This window comes from Podarcis vaucheri, assembly GCF_965113315.1.
Source record: "Podarcis vaucheri genome assembly, chromosome: 13".
Lineage (NCBI taxonomy): Eukaryota > Metazoa > Chordata > Lepidosauria > Squamata > Lacertidae > Podarcis > Podarcis vaucheri.
Window position 1 is genome coordinate 36,904,400 of NC_138751.1, and position 22,994 is coordinate 36,927,393.

Here is a 22,994-nt window from a genome sequence, read left to right on the forward strand (position 1 = left end):
CTTAGCTGGAATGAAATATTCAACGCAGCAATAGAGAAATTAAAATAATAATTTATTTGTCAGACAAATAAATGAGAGGCACAGTGGTATATGGTTACCAAGCTCTGGCCTGGGCTCCTGCCATTATGGCCAGCACTTATATTCCCTCAGCCCAGGCCCCTTGCTCCTCCTTTGGCTGCCTCTGTCCAATCAGCCTGGTTGAATTTCCTATTGGCTGATTGCTATAACCAATCCTAAAAGATACACCCATATCCTCCTGTCCTTATATGGAACACAAAGAGCTATATATTGTTACATCTATAAATGACAAATAAGTAGTAATATATCTTACATGTGTCTCAACAAGGAATCTTAATTACCAGCTCACCTCTTGCCCTCCTTACCCTCTTGCCTTCTAAAACAAATGGTTAATCTTAATTTTTTATCTTAAACATATGTCAAGGATCTTGAGTTTCACATCAACATTGAAAGATCTCCTTCATTTGAAGGTTTCTAAACAAATGTCTGACAACTAATATATCAGGACTGCTTGGATGGCGTCTCTTGTCTGGCAGGGGGCTAGACTGGTGGCTGACTTAATTTCAGGATAAATACAACTCTTACAACTATATGAAATAAGAATCTAGCATTTCTTAAATCCTTTGCATAATTACATTTAAGCCAGCATATTTCATATATTATAGATAGCTTTTTAGAAGGATAAACTTCCTCAAAGTAAAAAGGAAGGAACAGTTTACAGCCTCAAAATAAAATAGGGGGGGAAAAGCCTCTTCCCCTTTTTACATTCCCCCCTTTCTCCAGCCAGTTGCTTTTCCATTTGGTCTTGGCCTTTTAACCTTAGAAAGAAGATCTGGCTCATTTTACTGGGAGGCACATTGGTATTATTTTACTATTTACCAACTATTAATTATGTTTATCTCTGCCTTTTTTATCTTCTGTAACATGTAGGGTCAGTGTCCGTTCTCAGCCTGTAATTTCAGCTTTTACGACTTTGAGAATTGTTTTCTGCTATAAATCAAGGGGCCCCTTGTCTAGGAGGAAAACATTGCCAAGGTTCTGTAAGCTGCTGGTCTTCTGCCTGGCATGAAACTTTTGAAAATCTTTAAGCTCTCTTTAATATACAAGCCCTGATCAAACATTAATAAAATGCAGGCTTATGCCTGATGCCTCACTAATTCACCAGCAGTACATGGGCCTGACTTGTGTAGGGTTCCCCATATTTCAAGCTGTAAAAATCTGGACACAAAAAGTTGAGCTTTTTGGTGAAAGGTTTTTTGGGGAGGAATTGCCCCAAAAGATGGTAACCGGACATATGGCAACCCTAGGCATCTGGCTCATCCAGACTTGCCCTTGCCCTGCTCCTTTCCCCCAGGGAAACCCAATATTTACCACTGAACTGGAGCAAACCTCAGACAGTTTTTCTCCAGATAGATGTTTGCTCCAATTTATTGCTAAAGAATACCTTTTCCCGAGGAAAACAGCAAGGCCAAAACCACTCAGGCCCAAGCCTAGAAAGCATGGGCCCAAGTGAAAACCACTGGGACCCTTTGCAGTGTTCTTAAATCCCAATGGGTCTACTCTTGAGTAAAGCTTGAACATCGCCCATCACTTGCATTTCTCAAGAGTGGGGCAATCGGACGAGTTGCTATCATGCACGCTCTGTCTTGCTAACAAGCACAGAAAACCCTGGTGTTCCAAATTTCCCCAAAATGCAACGAGTTTCAGCCAGAGAAGCCGGAAGAAGACACAAGAAGACAAGTGCTTCAAATTTTGTGTGTTCTTTCTTTGAAATTTAATAAAAGTCAACAGGAATGTGTAACAAAAGGGGTCCGTTTCAGTAGTGGCTACAGGGGCACAACGTGCACCAGGGAGAAGAAAATAAGTTACAACAGCCTCCTGGGTTCTCAAAAGCAGCTACTTCTTTCTCCTATTAATTAGGAGTATAAAACAGCACGAAGAAAAGGGAAAGTGAGGAAAGTGTAAACATAAAAAACAACCAGGACAGCCACCGACGCCAGACAAACAGTTGGAGAGGTAGAAACAGATTTTTAGAAAGAGAGGCAAAGGTAACGTTCTTATTGTCTATTGCAGGGAAGGGGAAGGTTTAAGCCTTCCAGATGTTGCTGAACGACAGCTCCCAGGCCACTGGCCATGCTTGCAACATCTGGAGGGCCTAAGCTTCCTTAAACCTGTTCTCATGGAATCACTGAACTGTAGAGTTGGAAGGGACCCGAGTGGTCATCTAGTCCAACCCTCTGCAATGAGGGAATCGCAGCTAAGTGATTCCATTGAGGTCCAAGTCTTCCCCCAAGCTGGTAAATGTTTGGCAGTGTTCATGCTTTATCCTTGGGCAGTTACACCGCTAGAGAGATGGGCTTCTTTAAAAGGGCAGTTTATTTAATGAGCTTATCATCTCTCCCCCTGCCTCTGCCCCACCCCACCCCGAGCAGTCTGAATTTGATAAAGAAGCCAACCAGATTGGTTCCTGAATTTTACATCTGCATTGGCAGCAGGTCCTCCAACAACTTGCTCGCTGCTGCCCTCTGCTGCCCGTAAGCATCCTTCACGCGAGGCATCCTCCTCACTCTGCCTAACAGCAGGGCTGGACCCAGATTAATTCCAAATATCTCAGGCATATAGATTGAAGTGTTAAAATGAGAGCATGTGGTTTTTTTAGTTTCAGGGGCTGGAGTTTACAGTCCAGTTGAATCCTATCCTATCCTCTTGCCCAGCCACTGCCATCTCGTTGTTGTTGTTGTTGTTTTTGTTGTATTATTATTCCTCTGACTCCTGCTTTGGCACCCTGTTGTTGAGACCAAGCCTGCTTCCTAGCATTTAAAAAACCCTCTCATTTTACTAGAGCTCTTGTCTCCATGTTCTCCATGTTCTGAAAGCGGGGCTCTCAGGCCATGTCTAGCGGGAACACAAAGCTGAATTTTGGTCCGATCTATCAGAATCTTCTAAGTTTGGGGGCGTTTCAGTCCTTTGTTTCATGGTAAGAAGCCATTCTTCCATAGGTTGCTCTTCCCACATTTCGTTGCATGTCAGCACATAATATAAACATGTCTCTCGCCTAGCATAAACCAGTGCACCTACTGATGGGCGCGATTTCCCCTAAGATAACTCATTTTGGTATGCTGCTTTCACTAATTCATGCATTTTTGCAAATACTTTCCCCCTATAGATGCCTTTTTGTATATGTACTCATGCGTTGGAGAGCTGTATTGCTCATTCAAGGAAGTGCAGTTTCTGAAGAAGATGGATTTCGATTGAAGAATAGTTTCGGGGAAGAGCCAGCTTGGTTGGTTTGCATTAAAATGCAAAGGAAACCAAATCTCTTGCATACCACCAGGGTGCATTGTCTGCTGCAGCAACCACTGTAGCCAACAGCACCACTTTCGCCTTTATTCCACCTGAAATAAAATGGGGAAAAACCAGCCACATACTTTGCCAAACAAAGCTCAGCAACTTTTGTGTCTGGATTTTCACTTTTTGAAATACGGTAACTTTGTATGAATTAGCAAATGCAAATTTTACGCAAATGTGTGTCTTATTTGGGGGCTGCAGCGCCTCTTTGGAAAAGCAATGGCATTGCAATTCTGTGAAATATACCGTACGCACAACTAATGTCGCAACATTACATAATATGGTACATTTGAACTTCTGTATAAACATGACCTTCCATGTCTGTTCTGATATTAAAACATCTGCTGTGTCGGTCCATTTCCTTTAGTGTTACACACACCAATCCTTTCCTATTTTTAAAATTTGTGTACTTATTTCTCAAACTCAGTTAGATTGGTCCTTGTGTTTCCAATGCTATTTTTCTAGGAAAAGAGGTGCAGCAGCTCTGAGAATGGCGATGGGACCCACCTGAGACAGGAGTTCAGTTCCGGCTGAAAAAAAATCCCTGCATATACATTATGCATACGCATAACAATTCTATTATATTTTTTTAAATGATTCTCTCTGTGTGTGGTTTCAGCACTTCTTAATTTGACTGTAAGCCGCTTTGAGTCTCTGTCAGGGAAAAATGTAGGGTGTCGATAAATAGGTCATCGTCTCCTGTGTTTTCAGCCGCATGGAATTCCTGGCACACTGTCTGGGTCCGCCACACCCTGATTTCGCTTGGAGCCCTTTCCTTCCCGGCTTCACAGCCAGCAATGTTTTGCTCTTTGGACTGCACTGTGGCAATGGCAACAAGCTTGTCACCAACTACATCAGGCCAGATGCCAAGAGGGCACTGTGACCGGCGCCTGACACTGCTGAGGTGATGAAGCACTGCCATTCCAGGGAGAAAGTGTCGTGATGATGCTTCACGTCTGACTGACACAGCTTCCACTTGAGTGCAGGAAGCTCCTGCAGCCAATCGGAAGCCACGCCTTGGTTTTCGAACGTTTTCAGGAGTCGAACGGACTCCTGGAACAAATGAAGTTCAGGAACTAAGGTAACACTCTATAGTCCAAAACCAGTCCATATCGTCATATCAGTGTCATAATTTTTGACCTGGCGATATATCGCAAATCATGGTGTGTATGTGTGTGCACTGTGCAAAAGTCACAATGTGGGGAAAACTGTGAAGCCAGCCAATGCAACACAAAGCCATCCTTATTTCAGATATCATATTGATATATTGCGATGTTTAAAAAGGTAAAGGTAAAGGACCCCTGACAGTTAAGTCCAGTCGCAAACAACTCTGGGGTTGCTGCGCTCATCTCCTCAGGAGTGCGAAAGGAGAGTAAGAGTTACAACCCCTTGGCCACCTCAGATGTGAAGCTTTCCTTCAAAGTTTTCCTTGGCGTCCTGCTAAAAAACCAAAACCAAGGGGTTCGCAGCACAGCAATAACTTGAACACTAACACCAGAACTAGGGTGGCAGGGTAGCTGCCATAGATCATAGGTGACGTGAAGTTTCATCTGCTTTAGCATTTTAATGTTTTGTATCTTTTAAAGTGTCGTATTTTTCCCCTGGTTTTCTTTTTTTATCTTTTCGTTAACTGCTTTGAGGCTTGTTTGGTTTTGCAAGCGAGAGCTGTAGAAATGCTTTGAAATAAAATAAAGTAAAATAGGTACAGTCAAACCTCGGTTCTTGAACGGCTCCATTTTCGAACATTTTAGCTGCTGAACAACGAAAACCCGGAAGTAAATGCTCCGGTTTTCAAACGTTTCTTCGGAACCCGAACGTCGGAAGTGGCTTCCGTTTTGAGTTTCCCTATTGAACTGAGGCTTCCTCTTTCAGTTTTCAAATGTTTTGGAAGTCAAACAGTATTCTGGAATTATGGATTATGTTCGAAAACCGAGGTTCCACTGTATTGGAATCTAAACCTCTGTACAGTGGTACCTCGGGTTACATACGCTTCAGGTTACAGACTCCACTAACCCAGAAATAGCACCTCAGGTTAAGAACTTAGCTTCAGGATGAGAACAGAAATCGTGCTCCGGTGGCGCGGCAGCAGCAGGAGGCCCCATTAGCTAAAGTGGTGCTTCAGGTTAAGAACAGTTTCAGGTTAAGAACGGACCTCCAGAACGAATTAAGTACTTAACCCGAGGTACCACTGTATTGGTCCAGTTTGTACCTAGATATTGTTCTGGCCACAGCACCCTCTTGAGTTTGCCTGCAGCAGCTGCAAGGGAAAAATCCGAACGCTCTTAATCGGAAAGTGTTGTTCTTATCGTTCTTTATAAATAAATAAATAGATAACTATAATAACCATAATAAAAATTCAGAACAGGAAAACGTGTACAATGCTTCTCTCCCCCACCCTATAGCAATGACAAGAGGAAAGGACCCACCAAATCAGTTAGAAGAGAAGCTACCGAGCTTTCGAAACATCCAGGACAAAAACACCATCTAAAATGTGGCGCTACTGAAAATAACACGACACTCTCAAGAGAGACGACTTTTCTATCACACACACACAATAGACAAGATACTGAACTGTTCATCTTCTTTAAAGTAAAGGTAACAGTAAAAATACATGACAGCAGAGTGCACCCCTTTCCAAAAGAGAGGGAGAAAGAGAGAAATTAAGAATGTGACATTTCCAGTATGAGACTCTGTTGCACAGTATAAACAGTTTTAAAAAATAAATAAAGGGGAAAGAAAGCCACTATATGCTGCCAGGTCCGTGAAGTGGGGCTGTTCTCCAGACTTTCCACTTCTTGCGATTTCATCGTGCATTTTAAGCGTGTGGTGTTCTTTATGCCTAAAGTTTCACTTTAATAACATATTTAGCCCTTGTAGTCGTTGATATAATACTGGAAGCAAGACTTGTGAGTGGAGCCCCAGGCAAAACCCGCAGTTATTATTTTAAAAACAGAGATAGATGGAGGGAATGTGTTAGGGGGAATGTTAGCTCAACCGGAAACAGGGGAAAGATAAAAAAAGCGATGGAGGAGGCCAAGGACACATTCATGTCAAAAATTTAAAAGCACTAGGATTCCACTTTAAATAGTTGTGGCATCCTCTGTGGAATTCTGGGCGCTGACATTTGTCAAGGACATTGAGAATTGATAGGAAAACCCCAGGTCCCTTCCCAGAGTGGTTTAACAGTCCATCCCTCTTCCCAGGGAATTCTGGGAACTGTAGCTGAGGGAGTCTTCTAACCACTCTTGATAAACTACAGTTCCCAGAATTCTCTGGGGAAAGCCATGACTGTTTAACATGGCAACACAGTGCTTTAAAAGTATGGCACAAATGTGGCCAAAAAGGAATAAAACAGGGTCGGTGCTTGTCCAAGACATTTCGCTACCTGAAGCTGAACCCCAAAAGTGCCCCATCCCCACTAAGCCCAAAGCTTTAAAATACCGGTATTTGTGGTCCCATTTAGATGCAAGTCCCTGACTTTATCTTTCTCCCAGCTAAGAGACGCATGTAAAAGAAAGAAAGAAGGGAACAGAGGCACAGAACTACTACGGAGAGATGGGCAGGTACAAAGATCCAAACCATGAGAAGTGGGTGACAGGACAAAACCGCAGGAGCATTTGCAGTAAAAAAAATTAAAAATTTAAATGATTCCAAGCAGAAATGCAAATATAAGCAAAACCCTATTAGGAACGAACCTAGGAGTCATTGGTGGGAATGCACACAATTAATGTCACCAACAGCTCAACCCCGCACATGTATCTACTTTGAATTAAGTCCCACTAAGTTCAGTGGGTGCCACGGCCCCACTGTAAATCCAGCAATTCTGCTATGCCACTGCAGCCACAAGGCAGTATAATAATTGGCAAGTTTCTGCCAGACACCCTCTACAAAACCCATGTCTGGATTCTGAGTGACCACTACGTAGCTACGTCTGTGAGTCAGCTGGGCCTCAGAGGAATAGGAAATGGTGACTGCTCCAAAAGAGGCAGCCCCTCCCCCGCTCTGTGACTTAATCCATGTAAACAATAGCATAACTGCTTTTAAATTACTGCCTCCCCCCCCCAAAAAAAAATCTGCTTTGATTTTTAACGCCTGTTTTGCTATAACATCAGGCGTGTCCTTTTGGCCATTTCTAGCCAGTGTGCTACAGTTAATAATAATACTTGTTTGCTCTTTGCGCACCCGTAACTGCTACCAATTTATATAGATTTTTCTCACTTTAAATATATGTTTTCCCCGCCCCAAATAAAGGTACATAAATCTCTCCTCTATTTTAGCTATCTGTACAAAATTAAAAACTCATGCACGCATACATTTTGTGGGATATCAAAAGCACATGAGAAAGATTTGGAAGCCACTGATCATGAGAGAGTTAAGATCCCAAAGAGTGGTTATTTGAGAAGCTAATAAATAAGGCGTGCTTCTTGGGAGGGTGGCAAGAAGGAAAGGGCCGCAGATCAAACCATTCCCACTGTGTCTGGAGAGAAGGCATTGCCATAAGGCAAATTCAAATGAGGATTTTAGCCCGTGCCGGATTAAACTCTGTGGAGGCTTCTAGGGAATTGAAATCTCATGGTCCCCCTCACAAATTATCTCCTAACACGTTTCTGATTTTAAAGGGATGACATGGAACTAAGAAAGTTTGATCGTAATTTTCTTTCAAGATCAAATCAATATTATTTTGATCCATTGTCCCTAAAAGGCATGGGGCCGGTGCCTACGATGCCCGTTTGGTAATCCAGCACTGATTTTATCTTGCCAGATTTGCATCCACGCCGCAGCACAATCCTTAATATGTCTACTAAGAAGTAAGTCCTGCCACATTCAACAAGGCTCCCTTCCTTCTGGATAAGCAAGTAGAGTGGTACCTCGGAAGCCGAACGGAGTCTGTTCCGGAAGCCCGTTCCACTTCCAAAACCAAGGCATGGCTTCAGATTGGCTGCAGGAAGCTCCTCCAGCCAACCAGAAGCCGCGTCAGATGTTCGAGTTCCAAAGGACGTTCACCAACTGGAACACTCACTTCCAGGTTTGCGGCATTCGGGAGCCAAAACGTTTGACTCGCAAGGCGTTTGGGATCCAAGAGGGGAAGGGGGAAGGCTTGGCCTTCCCAGATATTGGTGGGTTTCAGCTCCCATCACTGCTCAGTGTTGGTCATGGTGGCCAGAACCAATGGGAATTGGGTTTTGACAACATCCAGAGAACCACGGCTTCCTCATTCCTATGATTATATGATGGCAGTTTCGAAGGAGACGTCTACCAATATTCCAAAGCCAGAGATTTGTGCTTTTTCCTCCTCCTGGGGATGAGCAGGTTTATTCTGAAACCCCCGTTTTATTGTTCTTGGGGGGGGGTTGCTTTGCCTCCTTGTTCCACAACTTCTCCATTTCAATTTATCTAGACCCCTACTGGGGGGGGGGGTACTGGGTGTGCAGTCTGCAGCAGCTTTCTGCATCGTCCCCTCTTTATATTTGTGGAGCATAAGAAGCAGTCCCTGTTAGAATTCCTGCTCCACGATTGCAGTCATGGGATTTTTGTCTATCACATGACGGTGTATGTTTTGACTCCACAGAGTGGGAAGTGACAGAGACAGGATGTTTGTGTTACTGTGTTCCATGAAGTGGGACTATGTCCTTTGTTCTTTCTTTTTGCTGTCTGATGCTAGAGAGAGAGGGAGCCATGTTGCAGTGCTCCATGTGTTTATATGTAAATAAAGTAGATTAGCCAAAATGCTGAGTTGCTGAGGTCTGTTACACAAGCTGCAAAGACTGCGGATCCCTACGTGTGCCAATGTCTGTTGGCATCAGTCGCAGTGATGTTTGGGCAGAAGAAAGCTTTTGAAGCTCCTGATCGACCAGGAGGGAGGGAACATGCCAGTCGGGCATGTGTCTCTGCCAGGGTCCTACTCAAAAGTAGGACAAGCTCCTGACAGTCCCCACCACATCAACAGCAACCACTCACAGAGTACTGCCGGGCAGCGGGTGGGTGAGAATTGAAAATCTGAAGTTATCAACAGATGTAAGAATCAGAAACGTGTTTGTGAGCAAGGAGGCGCCTGCAACTCTGGGCTGGGTGGAATGTCAGGTCTGCATAAACTGATAAGCGCAGATGTCCTCCTCACGTAGCCCTTATCTCCAGACCTGCTTATCTCCCAAGGAAGGTTGTTGAGCAAACAATGAGGGGACAACGGATCCTGTTTCGCAGCCTTGCTATTGTGGAGTGGAAAATCCTGACTCTCGCCATGTCTGAAACACATCTTAATATATGTTTGGTAGAAATAGCAGTGTGTTTCAGCTCTCAGGGTCCCGCTTGCCCCATCAGCACGGTGAGAGTAAGCCAGAACGCACTGCGGTGATTTAATAAATAAATGTTCTGTTTGGCAGACAATTGGACTCTGCGTATTATTGGCTGTCTAGGGTCTTGGGTACTGAACCCCAATATTTCCCCCAACAGTATCAATGCACTGCCTTTTCCTTGCAGTTTTGTCCGTGAGCAAGTGGGTTTTATAGTTACTGGGAAAGCACACAGCAGGTCACCAGCAGGTGGAGTTATTGCTATTTTTTTTCTTTTCAAATTAACGCTGGGTGTTGCAAGAAACAGGAAACCTGGCCAGGGACTTTAGGTGCTACCAGGTTGCCCCTGGCAAATTCAGGTAGCACACTCTTGCAGTTGATTCGTGCTCTTGCACAACAAACCTGCTGCCCCTTCCCTCTCCCCAAAACTGAACTTCTTGCAACCAGGATGGGGAAGTGCATGAGAAACATGGCCTAACCTTTCCACAAACAAAAAAAATTGCTCCATAAATAACCAACAGTGTCTACCTTTCCCCACAAACTTTCTGTGAACAAATTAGGAGGAATGTTCATAATATAGTGGGGGGGGGAGAGAGAGAGCTGGGGCAGTGACCCAGCTATCCTCTCTCCTGACATATAAAGGAAAATATCCCAGCTCTATAACCTCCTCCCTCTCCTGACCCCATGAAAGTAGCCTGATAACCGCTGGGCCCGATGCATAAGTGTGGGTCTGCCTGAGATGGGTTCGTTTTGTTCTGGGTTTCTCTCCACCCTCCTCCCTCGCAAAGATACAGTGGCAAATATACTGGTTGGGCTCTGCCCCATGTTGCCCTGATGACCAGCTCCCCACGGACTCAGCATCATCTCAGAGGTGGGTGATGGGTGGGAGGAAATCGGGTCTCATTTTTTTTAAGGTGGGGGGAGAAAGAAATTGGCATGTGGGAGAAGCACTGCAGAGAAGCTTTTTTACTTTACCTGGAAATAAAAAAACTCCCCAACTCCAAGGTTCTGCCCTTGCCCTGCAGCGGGTAGTCCCGCCAGTTAACAGCTGCCATAGAGTTGTGAGGTAGTGATTGTTGGTCCTTGGCAGGAGAAAAGGAGAACCCTGAAAATTGAGGGAAGCAACTGCAGGTAACGGGAAATCCGGGAAGCGGAATCCGCGAGGGGAGTGGGCTTCACGTAAGCAGCCCGCATTTCTGTGCTACGGATTTTAAATGCCTGATCATCTGTTTTGTGTTTTGATGTTGTAAAAAGGGACAAAGAGAGCTGTGGGCAGGAACAGCAAGGATTAGGATCAAAGGTGACTGTAATTGCTATTGCTTTCTCTGGTGGTGCTTTTAGGGGTTTGTTTGCAAGGGGTGGGGCACCTTGGACAATGGGTCTCATGGTGCCCCCCCCCACTTCCCCTCTAAGGTGCCCACTCTTCCCCGGGCTAGATCCATGCATCCACCTACAGGGAGAACATAAGGCAGCATGCTATAGCTCTATGCTCTTAATGTTTACATGCTTGGAGGCAAGAAGTCAGCTGAGGAGCAGGGAGGTAGTGGTGCCCCCCTTGCAAAGGTGTGGGCCGTGGCAGGTGCCCACCAACACTGATCCCTGATGCCAGCCCTGGGTTTCCCTCGCAGCCTCCCTGCGCTGCTTTCCTACTAGCGGGTCAGCTTCCCAGAGGCTGGAGAAGAACGACTTCCTTGCTGGTACGACGACGCTGCCTTTTGCAGAGTCGAACCATAAGCCCACCTTGCCCAGTGTTGCCTAGGAGAGTTGAAAGAGCTTGGGGCAGGGAGAGAGGTCTTTGGGTCTATGGGGAGGCCGAGGGAGACCCAGGTTGTACCAGACACAATGCGCCCAACAGCTCTTTGGGGATATTTGCAGCGAAGGAGCCCGCAAACAGCGTAAAACAAAAACAAACCATATTAAATAGCCCCATTTTACAGACAGCTAAACTGAAGCCGAAGGATCTCGTTCAGCCGCCGGCCACCACGGCCCAGGGGAACAAGTCCAAGTGTAAAGTCCCCACCACCTGGCTATCTTCCAATCACATTCTTCCTTGCCTCGCTTACAAACCTTTTCAGGCGTCCCTCTGCCGTTTTTCCAACACCCCGCAAAATCTCGTGCTGACCAAGGTTGGCAAGGCATTCGCCACTCCCCTCCTCCAATCTACTCAGCGTGGTATGTTCGGTGGGGGCAAGGGGGGGCAGGAAGGGGCAACACCCCAAGCTACCAGTTCTTTTGGCAATATTGAGATTGTGGTCCATCGACAAAGCAGTGATTTTGGCAGTGAGTTAGCTGTGACTGGAGAGGCATTGTGTTCCTGCCCACCCCTCTTCCGCCTGACCCAATCAGAGGACCCAATTGGGTGGAGCCGACGGGGCAAGGCATTGTGGGTAACTGGTAGCCTGGCTTGACCCCTCTGACCAACCCCCACGTCCGCCATGAGATGAATTCTTCCTGCGTTGCCAGCAATGGTAGGAGGGGGGGACAGCAGCCCCCCCTCATTTGTGGCAGAGTTCTTGGCTGGTTGGGGGTGATCTGGGGCTGGACCGTCAAGGAAGCACCTTTGCTTTTCGAATCTAATAAAGCCAACTTTTTTGTTGCACCTGATTTGCCTGGGCTATTCAGGTGGTGCCCGGTGGGTGGGGAAAGGAGAAAGACGTCAAGGGATGGGGGCATGTGCTGGGTGCTGCAGGTTAAGAGATCTGGGATTCTTGGCCAAGTGAGGAGGACAAAGCCGACACTCTTGAGGCTGTGGGGAGGAGGAGGAGAAGGAGGAGAGGCGGGGCGTCCCTCTAGTAGACCCAGCTGACGGGGACCCATTGCGGTTCGCTGTGCAACTTCTCCAAGGCTTCCTGCAGCTGCTGGAATGTCTGCTCCATGTTGTCGTTGACCAAGCAGAGGTCAAAGTAGTGACCGTAACCCCGCTGGATCCGGCAGCTCTCATCAACCGTCCGCTTCAGGTCGGCATCCTGGCAGGACATGCAAATTATTATTATTAGTAGTATTATTATTAATTGAATTTATACCCGGAGGTCTCAGGGCGGTTCAAAGAACAAACTCAATACAGTGGTACCTCGGGTTAAGTACTTAATTCGTTCCGGAGGTCCGTTCTTAACCTGAAACTGTTCTTAACATGAAGCAGCACTTTAGCTAATGAGGCCTCCAGCTGCCGCCGCGCTGCCAGAGCACGATTTCTGTTCTCATCCTGAAGCTAAGTTCTTAACCCAAGGTACTATTTCTGGGTTAGCGGAGTCTGCAATCTGAAGCATCTGTAACCTGAAGCGTATGTAACCCGAGGTACCACTGTATATAAAACCTCAAAATATAAAACCTCAAAATAAAAACAATAACCCAATACAGTCATACCTCAGGTTACAGACGCTTCGGGTTGCGTTTTTTCAGCTTACGGACCAGCAAAACCGGGAAGTACCGGAATGGGTTTCTTTCGGGTTTCGGCGGCTGCGCATGCACAGAAGCGCTAAGTCGCACTTTGCGCAAGCGCAGAAGCACCAGATTGCAACCCGCGCATGTGCAGATGCGCAGATGCGGGTTGCGAACGCTGTTGGTTGCGAACATGCAACCCGCACAGATCACGTTCGCAACCCGAGGGTCCACTGTAATCCAAAAAGTCTCCTTTCTTCTAACTTGAAGCCGTCCTACCCTCAAGAGCAGGCATCCCCAACCAGCAGCCCTCCAGATGTTTGGGCCTACAACTCCCACAATCCCTAGCTAACAGGACCAGTGGTCAGGGATGATGGGAATTGTAGTCCAAAACATCTGGAGGGCCGAAGGTTGGGGTGCCTGCTCCAGATCATGAGAAAGCAAGCTTGCTACATTTTCTATGTGGCAACGAGTCCTTTAGATATTTGAAGATAGCTATCTCATCTCCCTCCATCCCAGAGAGGTTTGAAAGGTAGCAACAAGAGAACAGGCCTTCTCTGTGGCGGCTCCCAATCTGTGGAATGCTCTCCCCAGAGAGGCTCGCCTGGTACCATCATTACATGTCTTTAGGAGCCAGGCAGAAACATTCCTCTTAACCCAGCCCTTTGGCCATTACATAATCTATGGCCTGTTAAAGCTGTGCAGCGGGAGGCTGTTAATTATGATTCTTTTATTATTATGCTGTCTATTATTATGTTTTTGTTTTTATGCTCTGTGTGGGTTTTTTGAATTAATTTTATTAGAATATAAAGAACAGAGAGGTTATTGTAAAACAACAGTAATAATAATAATAATAATATGCTACATAACCCTGTGATCTTTTGATAAAGGGTGGTGTCAGGGAACTGACATCAGAGCAGAGGGGGGAGGCGAGGCCTCCAGACTCTGCAGGAGAGGGAACGAGTAAGGGTAGAGAGAGAACGTCATCTGGGGAAGAAAGTCCAGGTGACACCAGGAAGAAGGGAGAGGGAGACAGCATCTCGGAGGTGAGGCTCCGAGACTCTAGCAGTGAAGTCAGTGAGGAGGGTGGAGGACCACCACTCGGCACACCCACTCTGCGCAGAAGGCTTCCGCGCAGAGAGGCGAGGCGAAGGTTGTCCGTTAAGGAATTCTTATGCTGGAGGAAATTTAGGAGACGCCCACTCACGGATTCGTCGAGCGACTGAGCAGCAGCAGCACCCAGGCTGCTCAGTCAGGGAAAGACACAACCGCCCCTAAGCAGTTTGGAACAGCTAGAGGTTTACACACAAGCAACCCCAATTCCCGTGACAGGTGGTATATAAATTGAATTATTATTATTATTATTATTAAAGACAAAGAAGAAGAAGAAGAAGAAGAAGAAGAAGAAGAAGAAGAAGAAGAAGAAGAAGAAGAAGAAGAAAGGAAAATTGAGCAGGAACACTGTCAAATAACTGGACCATTGAATACATCAGCAAGATTTCCATGCCATAGTCTCTCTCCCTAAGTGGATGGCTGGAGGTCTCTCATTAACAGCATTTCCATTAACATAGCTGATATATTTATGAGGACCACACCTTATATCAAAATGATGGTATTTAGCTTAGATTGTAACAACCCTTCTGTGTTACGCTAGGGGTTATTGTGGAGGGACTGGCTCCCTGCCCAGGCCAACTTCTGTGCAGGAGGTGTGCTTGGCAAGGCCACCTCCAGAGGCCTCCTTCCTTGCAGCCGCTAGCCCCAGCTGCTGCTGCTGCTACCCCTCTTCCTCGCCACTGCTTCTGCCCGCTTGCCTGCCATGTGGGCGTTGAGGGGACTCACCGCAAGCTGCTTGGTTGCCACACCGTTCTCCAGCGCTGCCTTGTTCATGGCTCGAAGGGTTTCAAAATCCGGTGCCTCAATGAACACCACGTAGGGGACGAACTCCGCTGTCCTCAAAACTTTCACAGCCTTTTGACGCATCAGAGAGAGAGAGGAAAGAAAGCGGAAAGAAAGAGAGAAAGAAGAGAGAGAGAAAGACAGTGAGGGGAGAGAGAGAGAGGGGGGGGAAAGAACGCGAGAGAGGAAGAGAGAGAGAAGAAAGAAGAAAGAGAGAAAGAGAGACAGGAGAGAGGAGAGGAGAGAGGGAGGGAGGGAGGGAGGGAGGGAGGGAGGGAGGGAAAGGAAGGAAGGAAGGAAGGAAGGAAGGAAGGAAGGAAGGAAGGAAGGAAGGAAGGAAGGAAGGAAAAAAGAAAGAGGGAGGGAGGGAGGAGGAAAGAAAGAGAGAAAGGAGGAAAGAAAGAGAGAAACAGAAAGAAAGAGAGAAAGAGAGAAAGAGAGAAAGAGAGAAAGAGAGAAAGAAAGAAAGAAAGAAAGAAAGGAAGGAAGGAAGGGAGGGAGGGAGGGAGGGAGACTGACTTCCAGTACTGCAACACTGATGAGAGTCGAGTTGCAATTCTGTACTTACAAATTATGTGACCTGAATAAATTATGCAATCCAAGACCTAGCATTGCAACCAGGAAAGGTTCCTGGCACAGCCGACCAAGGGAAGACTCTCTCCCCACTCCTCCCTCGGTCCCAACCCTTGGAGTGAGAAAAGAAGCAGTACCTGGGGGTTCACATCCAGAATGCACATCTTGCCTGACTCTACGACTTCATGGATGGAGTCAATCTTGGTCCCATAGAGGTTCCCTTCATACTCGCCGTGTTCCAGGTAGCGGCCTGCTTTGATGTCTCCCTCCATCTCACTCCTGGTCACAAAGCAGTACACCTGCCCGGTCTTCTCGTGCTCCTTGGGTCTCCGTGAAGTATCTGCAGAAGCACAGATACTATTATTTATACCCCACCCATCTGGCTGGGTTTCTCTAGCCACTCTGGGCAGCTCCCAACAGAAAAATAATTCGAAATTTGATCTTCCGGTGGGGACTGACCTCATCTGCACCACCCAGACTAAAGTGTGGATGGAAACTTACAGTATGCATTTTGTCAGATTTTGTGACGCAGTTCTTGGCTCTAAACGTATCAAAATGCATTTCATAGTCCCAGATAAAATGCATTTAAAAATGCATATCACAAGTGAAAGTGTGTTTATAATTGCGCATTCTGTGAGAAAATACGTTTTGTGAAAAATTACAGACTGACACATATAGATTTTTTTTAAAAAAGTGCACATTGAAGTGTTCAACTACGACTTGGGAAACCTGAGTTCAAATCGTCACTCAGCCAGGAAGCTCGCTGGGCGACCTTGGGCCATTCACTGCCCCTCAGCCTAACCCAACTCACAGAGTTGTCGTGAGGATAAAAACGAGGAGGGAGAGAACCATAAATGCCACCCTGAGATCCTAGGAAGAATGGTAATATATAAATGTAAAAATAAAGGAATAAAAGATAACAAGCATCTGGATTCCATGATGGAAACAAAGTGGGACACAACTTTAAGTAAGTGGGATTCGATGGGCACTTTCTGTGCCAACTTTTAAATGTTTGCCTGATGAAAACTTTTCTATATCTATTTTTTGCAGAAAATTAAGAATCCATCCCCCCAGAAGGGTCTACTAATGTTTGCTTTTATAATGCCTTTGCTTTCAACTCTTTTTGTTAACTCTTTACAGTTTTATATATCTCCATTGTTGCAAACCACTGTGATGTATTTTCATGATACAGTACTATATGAATATTTTTTCCACAAACAGGGATTTTAAATAAAGTCCCAACCAGAGAAGAACGGCAGATCAAGTTGGTGGATTATGCCGAAATGGCAGAAATGATCGGAAGAATCAGAAATCAGGAAGACCAAAATTTTAATAAGGAACGGGGAAAATTGATTATTTATCTTAAAAACCATTGTAAACAGTTAAAATCTTTAGTAGGATTGGAATATCACTTGTAGTTTAATGGTGAATTTTGGACACAATGGAGAGGTAAAAGATTTGGATTTGTAAAAGATGGCAGGGGGAAATGATTAATAATAAGAACCGCAAAGTTCTTATTGACCCTTCTGAAGACTGCTTCTGGCCACGACAGAAGATATTGAACTTACGGCTCTTACGCCTCTTGTTTTGCTTCCTGTCTAGCAACCCTCCCATTCATCAACTCCTTGGACTTAGTGGGTCAGCTCCAACCTCTTCCTGGTCTGAGAGGCTGAGTCTATTCGTACCTATTTGTGCTTCCTGCGAGCGTTGGCTTAGCCTGCTCTTAGCTACTGCCTTATCAGCCAGCCCATCAAGGTCAGGAAGAGCGGAAGTCTGCAGCTGCTGGCTCTCCCCTGCTTTGACTAACACCTAAGCCTCTCTGTTCCTGGCTGCTTTCTGCAGTTGGCTGCAAACCTTCGCTGGGAGCTGGCTCATTCCTGACACCCCGTCTGCAATCAGCAAGACTCACATGGGATGGTGGTTCCATACTGTGACTGGTCAGACATGATGAGCTTGTTCTTAAGACTGCGCCGGCCGACCCCCTGAGCCCCAATCAGCACCAAGGTTTTTCTGCGGAACGGAGGCATGCGAGCCACTTCCTCATAGATCAGCAGCTCGTGCCGGTCAAACTCTGAAGAGGGAGGGAAAGAAATCGCCATCAGCCATTAATGCAGAGGAAGCGCGGTCAGGCGATGTAGAAATGTGAAGGCACACTGGGATCCCTTGCCTGCATTTTTTGTGGTCAGATACATCATCCTCTTCTTCTTCTTGCCGCTGAGGCTTCCACACAAGGCACCTGCCAGGAGGGGGAAAAGGAGGCACTAAGCAAAGCTGCAGAGAGAGAAAGCTATCGCACGTGTGGAAGAAGGTGGGAGTAGGGGCACATTCACATGACGCACCTTGAAAGCACCACAATGCCACTTTAAATGGCCATCGCTTCCCCCAGGGAATTCTGGGAGCCGCAGACTGTCCACAGTTCTTAGAAGACCCTTGACAGTGGCACCTTGGTTCTCAAACTTAATCCGTTCCAGAAGTCTGTTCCAAAACCAAAGCGTTCCAAAACCAAGGCGCGCTTTCCCATAGAAAGTAATGCAAAATGGATTAATCCGTTCCACACTTTTTTTAAAAAAAAAAAAAACTAAAATAAATGGCCAAAACAGACAGACTTGAATGTAGCACTCAGAAAAAAGTGTGGCCCTCAAATCGGAAGTTCGAGAACCAAGATACCACTGTTATTCCCCACTCAGAGCAAGTTCCCAGAGTTCCCCAGGAAGACAGATTGACTGTTAAACCACTCTGAGAATCTGAGAATTGTAGCTCTGGGAGGGGAACAGAGGGTCTCCTAAGAATTCTCAGCGCCCTTGACAAACGGCAGCTCCCAGAATTCCTTGGGGCAGCGGTTCTCAACCTGTGTGTCTCCAGATATTGTTGGACTACAACTCCCATCATCCCTGAGCTCTGGCCTTGCTAGCTAGGGGTGATGGGAGTTGTAGTTCAACAACATCTGGGGACCCACAGGTTGAGAAAGGCTGCCTTAGGGGAAGAAGTCACGACTGTCTAAAGTGCTGAGAGTTGTTAGGAGAGTCCCATTTCCCTCCTCAAACCATTTCACAATCTATGTCTCTCTTCCCAGGAAACTCTGAGAATTGAGGCTCTGGGAGGGGCTGTGCCTTTTACCTGATGAGGGTGTGACTTCGAGGTCTCGCTTCACAAAGGCCTTGCGTTTCTCCTCCAGCAGCTGGCTTGGGATGAGACCAGCACTGCCGCCTTCCACGTGGCAGGCCTGAAAGAACCAAAGGTTAGTTCTGAGCACCCGGGTGGGGAGATAAATTGCGGGACCCGAGATCACGTAAAAAGCTTTCCCCCTCCCACAAGGACACGCAACCCATTTTCTTCATTCTGACATTTTTAGCAGTTGCAGTATTAATAAAAGAATTGCAGTAAAGTAGAGGTGGAGACCCCCTCATACAGACTTCTGGTTTTTTGCCTAGAAATTGCATTCCTTTCTAGGACACCTAAATGTGCAGATGTCCTATTCTGTCTTGCATGGGGCCACTCTGATTTCCCTGGCTAGTTCTGGCCTAGCTCCCTACAGACTGATTTCTTGGTGGCAAACAGCTCTCCCTGAACGCCACCCATGCCTAATCCCATGAACATGCACCTGGGCCTGATCCAGCCCATGGCTCATTTATTTGACACAAGGTCCATACCTGCCACCAGTTGGGGTCATCTTGGTTGACGATCTGGAGGAGGTCTCCGGCAATGAACTTCAGCCCAGCTTCCTTACATGGAATGAGGTTGTCAGAGGCTGGGTCATAGTCAAAGTGGGCCTTCACAAACACCTAAGGAAGGGGAAGCAAGGTGAGATGAGCAGGGAGGCTCTGGAGTGGGAGAGGAGACTCAGAAGGACCGATCCGAGAGGGGTTGACATCATGAGCCAGCTAAGATGGAAACAAAGTGGGCTTGCAGGTCACGGTAGACTGTGGCATTGACACCAGAAACCATGGAATTGAAAACAGGAAGGGATGAAAGATTCTACCCATCTCAAGTCTCCAGTTCTGCGGGAGATAGCTATGCCTGTCCCAACCCTGCAATAATAAAATAGTAACAATTATGATTATAATTTGTTATCATTGATTATTTATACCCCACCCATCTGGCTGGGTTTTCCCAGCCACTCTGAGCGGCTCCCAGCAGAATACTAAAAACACAATAAAACATCAGACATTAAAAACTTCCCTAAACAGGGCTGCCTTCAGATGTCTTCTAAAAACCAGATAGTTGTTTTTCTCTTTGACATCTGGTGGGAGGGCATTCCACAGGGAGGGAGCCACCACTGAGAAGGCCCTCTGCCTGATTCCCTGTAACTTGGCTTCTCACAGTGAGGGAACTGCCAGAAGGCCCTTGGAGCTGGACCTCAGTGTCCGGGCTGAACGATGGGGGTGGAGACGCTCCTTCAGGTATACTGGGCCGAGGCCGTTTAGGGCTTTAAAGGTCAGCACCAACACTTGGAATTGTGCTTGGAAATGTACTGGGAGCCAGTGTAGGTCTTTCAAGACTGGTGTTATGTGATCTCGGTGGCCGTCCCCAGTCACCAGTCTAGCTGCTGCATTCTGGATTAGTTGTAGTTTCTGGGTCACCTTCAAAGGTCGCCCCACGTAGAGCGCATTGCAGTAGTCCAAGCAGGAGAAAACCAGAGCATGCACCACTCTGGCGAGACAGTTCGCCAGCAGATACAGTAGTGTAGTTTTTGGGTCACCTTCAAAGGTAGCCCCATACCACCAACCCCTAAACCTTCCCAGAAAACTTATAGCAGAGCAAAAGAAGAAGTGGTGGCATCAGGTATTGGTGTGCCAGCCTAAGCTGGGAAAAAGCACTCCAAGCCCTCCCACTACTCCGGCATGTTGGGTCCAGCTGAACTCCCAAACAGCCAACATGGTTCTTCAGGAGTGCAATTCCATCTAGGACTAGCTGCAAACAACAACAGCAGCAGCAGCAATACACACACCTGAACATCAGCTTGACCTGCAGAAACCAGTGAAATAAATAACTTGCAGCACAGAGATGAGCAAACTTAGCCTGCCCATTTTTGCAAATTAAACCACAGCTCAGAAACTTGGGGGAGGTGGGGAGTTGGCAACACGAGGCTTCCTAGCCGAACTGAGGCCTGGCACCCTTTTCTTTAGCAATAAATTGCTGGTTTTCGTTTTAACGCTCTAACTGCAAACACCTCCTCCCTCCTTGTGGACTGAAAAGAACAATCCGGTAGTCAGGAGACGAACCCAGCAATTTGCCAGAGAGACTGCAGAGCAAGAGCCTGGCCAGTACAGTACTCATTTTGCCCTGTTATCTTCGAACAATAAATCCTGGTGGTGGAAGGCAGCGAGTTAAAAACACTAGCCTCTCTCTCTCTTCATTATAGACTCCTTTTATTTGCATTCGCAGGAGACGCACACTGCTGACGTCTCCTGGGAAACGGATCATATCTGAGCCTGTCTGTTGAGACCTTTCACTCGTCCCCCTCCCTGCCCAATCCGAACGCTTGCGGGGACGAAAACACAGAAGGATGTTTGCAAAGAAACTCAGGGGCTCAGCGCTTGAGCAGTAGCAAAGGGAGAAGAGAACCCCAGTTCAGGCTCTCTCGATCCCCACCCTTGCAGCCCCACATTGAATCTCAACAATGAAATGTTGTCGAAGATCAAACTCGGCTCCACTTCTCACGGATCAAGGGAAATGGGCTAAGACACTGGCTGGCCGGGGATGTGGGAGAAATGTGATTCCATTAAAAATGTGTTCCTTGAAACATTTTAATGGATAACAAAGCCACATAGAGTCTCTGCTTTCAGTTTGTAGAGACCTTTTCTACAGCTCAGTTACATATGGAGCAAGACATTGCTATCGTAGGAATCGTGAGTCTGGAGAACTTAAATCACTTGCACTTTCAGGAAACAATACGCAAAGTGAAACCCAGCCATCCTTTAAAATGTGCACTGCTCTGAATGTTGCAGTAAAGCACCCCTGGACTGTTAAGTCCAGTCAAAGACGACTATGGAGTTGCGGCGCTCATTTCGCTTTCAGGCCACAGACAGCTTTCCGGGTCATGTGGCCAGCAGGACTAAACTGCTTCTCACGCAATGGGACACAGTGATGGAAACCAGAGTGCACGGAAATGCCATTTACCTTCCTGCTGCAACGGTACCTATTTATCTACTTGCACTGGTGTGCTTTTGAACTGCAAGGTTGGCAGAAGCTGGGACAGAGCAGCAGGAACTCACCACCGTCAAGCGAATTTGAACCGCTGAGCTTCTGATCAGCAAACCCATGAGACTCTGAGGTTTAGACCACAGCGCCACCTGCGTCCCTGAATGTTGCAGTAAAAGTTAAAGGGACCCCTGACCATTAGGTCCAGTCGTGGATGACTCTGGGGTTGCGGTGCTCTTGCTTTACTGGCCAAGGGACCCAGCGTACAGCTTCCGGGTCATGTGGCCAGCATGACTAAGCCACTTCTGGCGAACCAGAGCAGCGCACGGAAACGCCGTTTACCTTCCCGCCGGAGCGGTACCTATTTATCTACTTGCACTTTGATGTACTTTCGAACTGCTAGGTTGGCAGGAGCAGGGACTGAGCAACGGGAGCTCACCCCGTCACAAGGATTCAAACCGCCGACCTTCTGATTGGCAAGTCCTAGGCTCTGTGGTTTAACTCACAGCGCCACCCGCATCCCAAATGTTGCAGTACAGTCCCACAAATGTGCGTAAATGCAATCTAGGATCATAGAGTCCTAGAGTCGGAAGGGACCACAAGGAAACCTGACAGGTGATGGTGGACTGTGTCTTCCACTGCCACCTGAGGGCCGAATGCTGTTCTTCCCCCCTCCCTCCCATCCCAGCATTTGCCTTCTGAAGCAGCCTCCTCATTCTACCTAACAGCAGGGCCAGCCCTGAATACATCCTTCCCCTGTTGCTTCTGTGCTCTAAATTGTTCCCTCCCAAAGCCCTTGAGCAAGTTATATATTATCTCTCCAGACAGAGGGAAAGATTGAGGTGGGGAAGCAGAGGAGAATTGTGTAATAAGTTAACGTGCCTTCCCAAGCGCGCACACACACACATACACACATGCCCCTGCTGTCGTTTTTTTAGGCCGCTATTTGGGCTTGTTGGTGTGAAATAATCCTCTTTGCTTCCACAAAGCAGCAGGATTATATTCACATGAAAACAAGCAGTGCTCGTCTCCATCACCACCACTCACGTCATACTTCCCCCACCCCTCTGCCGCTCGCTTTGGAATCAGCATGGGCTTTGTGACAAGGAGCTGTTGCTAACTCATTACACAATCCCTCCCTCTGGAATGCTTCTAGCATCGCCAGACATTACTCTCAAATCCCCGCCCGCACCATCGCAACAGGAAGAACACTCGAGTATTCCGTACAAAACGCACATATGCCCTCAAATCGTCCCCCCCTAAGTTTTATTCCCTGCGTTTCACGTTTCATGCTGAAGTGTTTCCACTGAGCAATCCCAGATGTCTGGGACATCCCAGATGTCCCAGATC

General features: G+C 46.9%; 1 protein-coding gene across 4 annotated transcripts in view; it reads right to left on the reverse strand.

Moving 5' to 3' along the window:
- Positions 1–1,766: 1,766 nt before the first annotated feature.
- MPP2 (MAGUK p55 scaffold protein 2) overlaps positions 1,767–22,994 on the reverse strand; it is an 83,076-nt gene continuing 61,848 nt past the window's right edge. For 3 of the 4 annotated variants that reach the window (XM_082194401.1, XM_082194403.1, XM_082194402.1), the window contains exons 7-13: positions 19,154–19,285; positions 18,621–18,726; positions 17,671–17,739; positions 17,413–17,574; positions 15,641–15,843; positions 14,874–15,002; positions 1,767–12,622 (exon numbers count right to left, since the gene is read on the reverse strand). In XM_082194401.1, coding sequence (XP_082050527.1) covers positions 12,446–12,622; positions 14,874–15,002; positions 15,641–15,843; positions 17,413–17,574; positions 17,671–17,739; positions 18,621–18,726; positions 19,154–19,285 — 978 coding nt within the window. In that variant the 3' untranslated portion in view covers positions 1,767–12,445. The remainder of the gene's footprint in view (positions 12,623–14,873; positions 15,003–15,640; positions 15,844–17,412; positions 17,575–17,670; positions 17,740–18,620; positions 18,727–19,153; positions 19,286–22,994) is intronic. The other variant, XR_014212741.1, reaches the window with a different exon arrangement.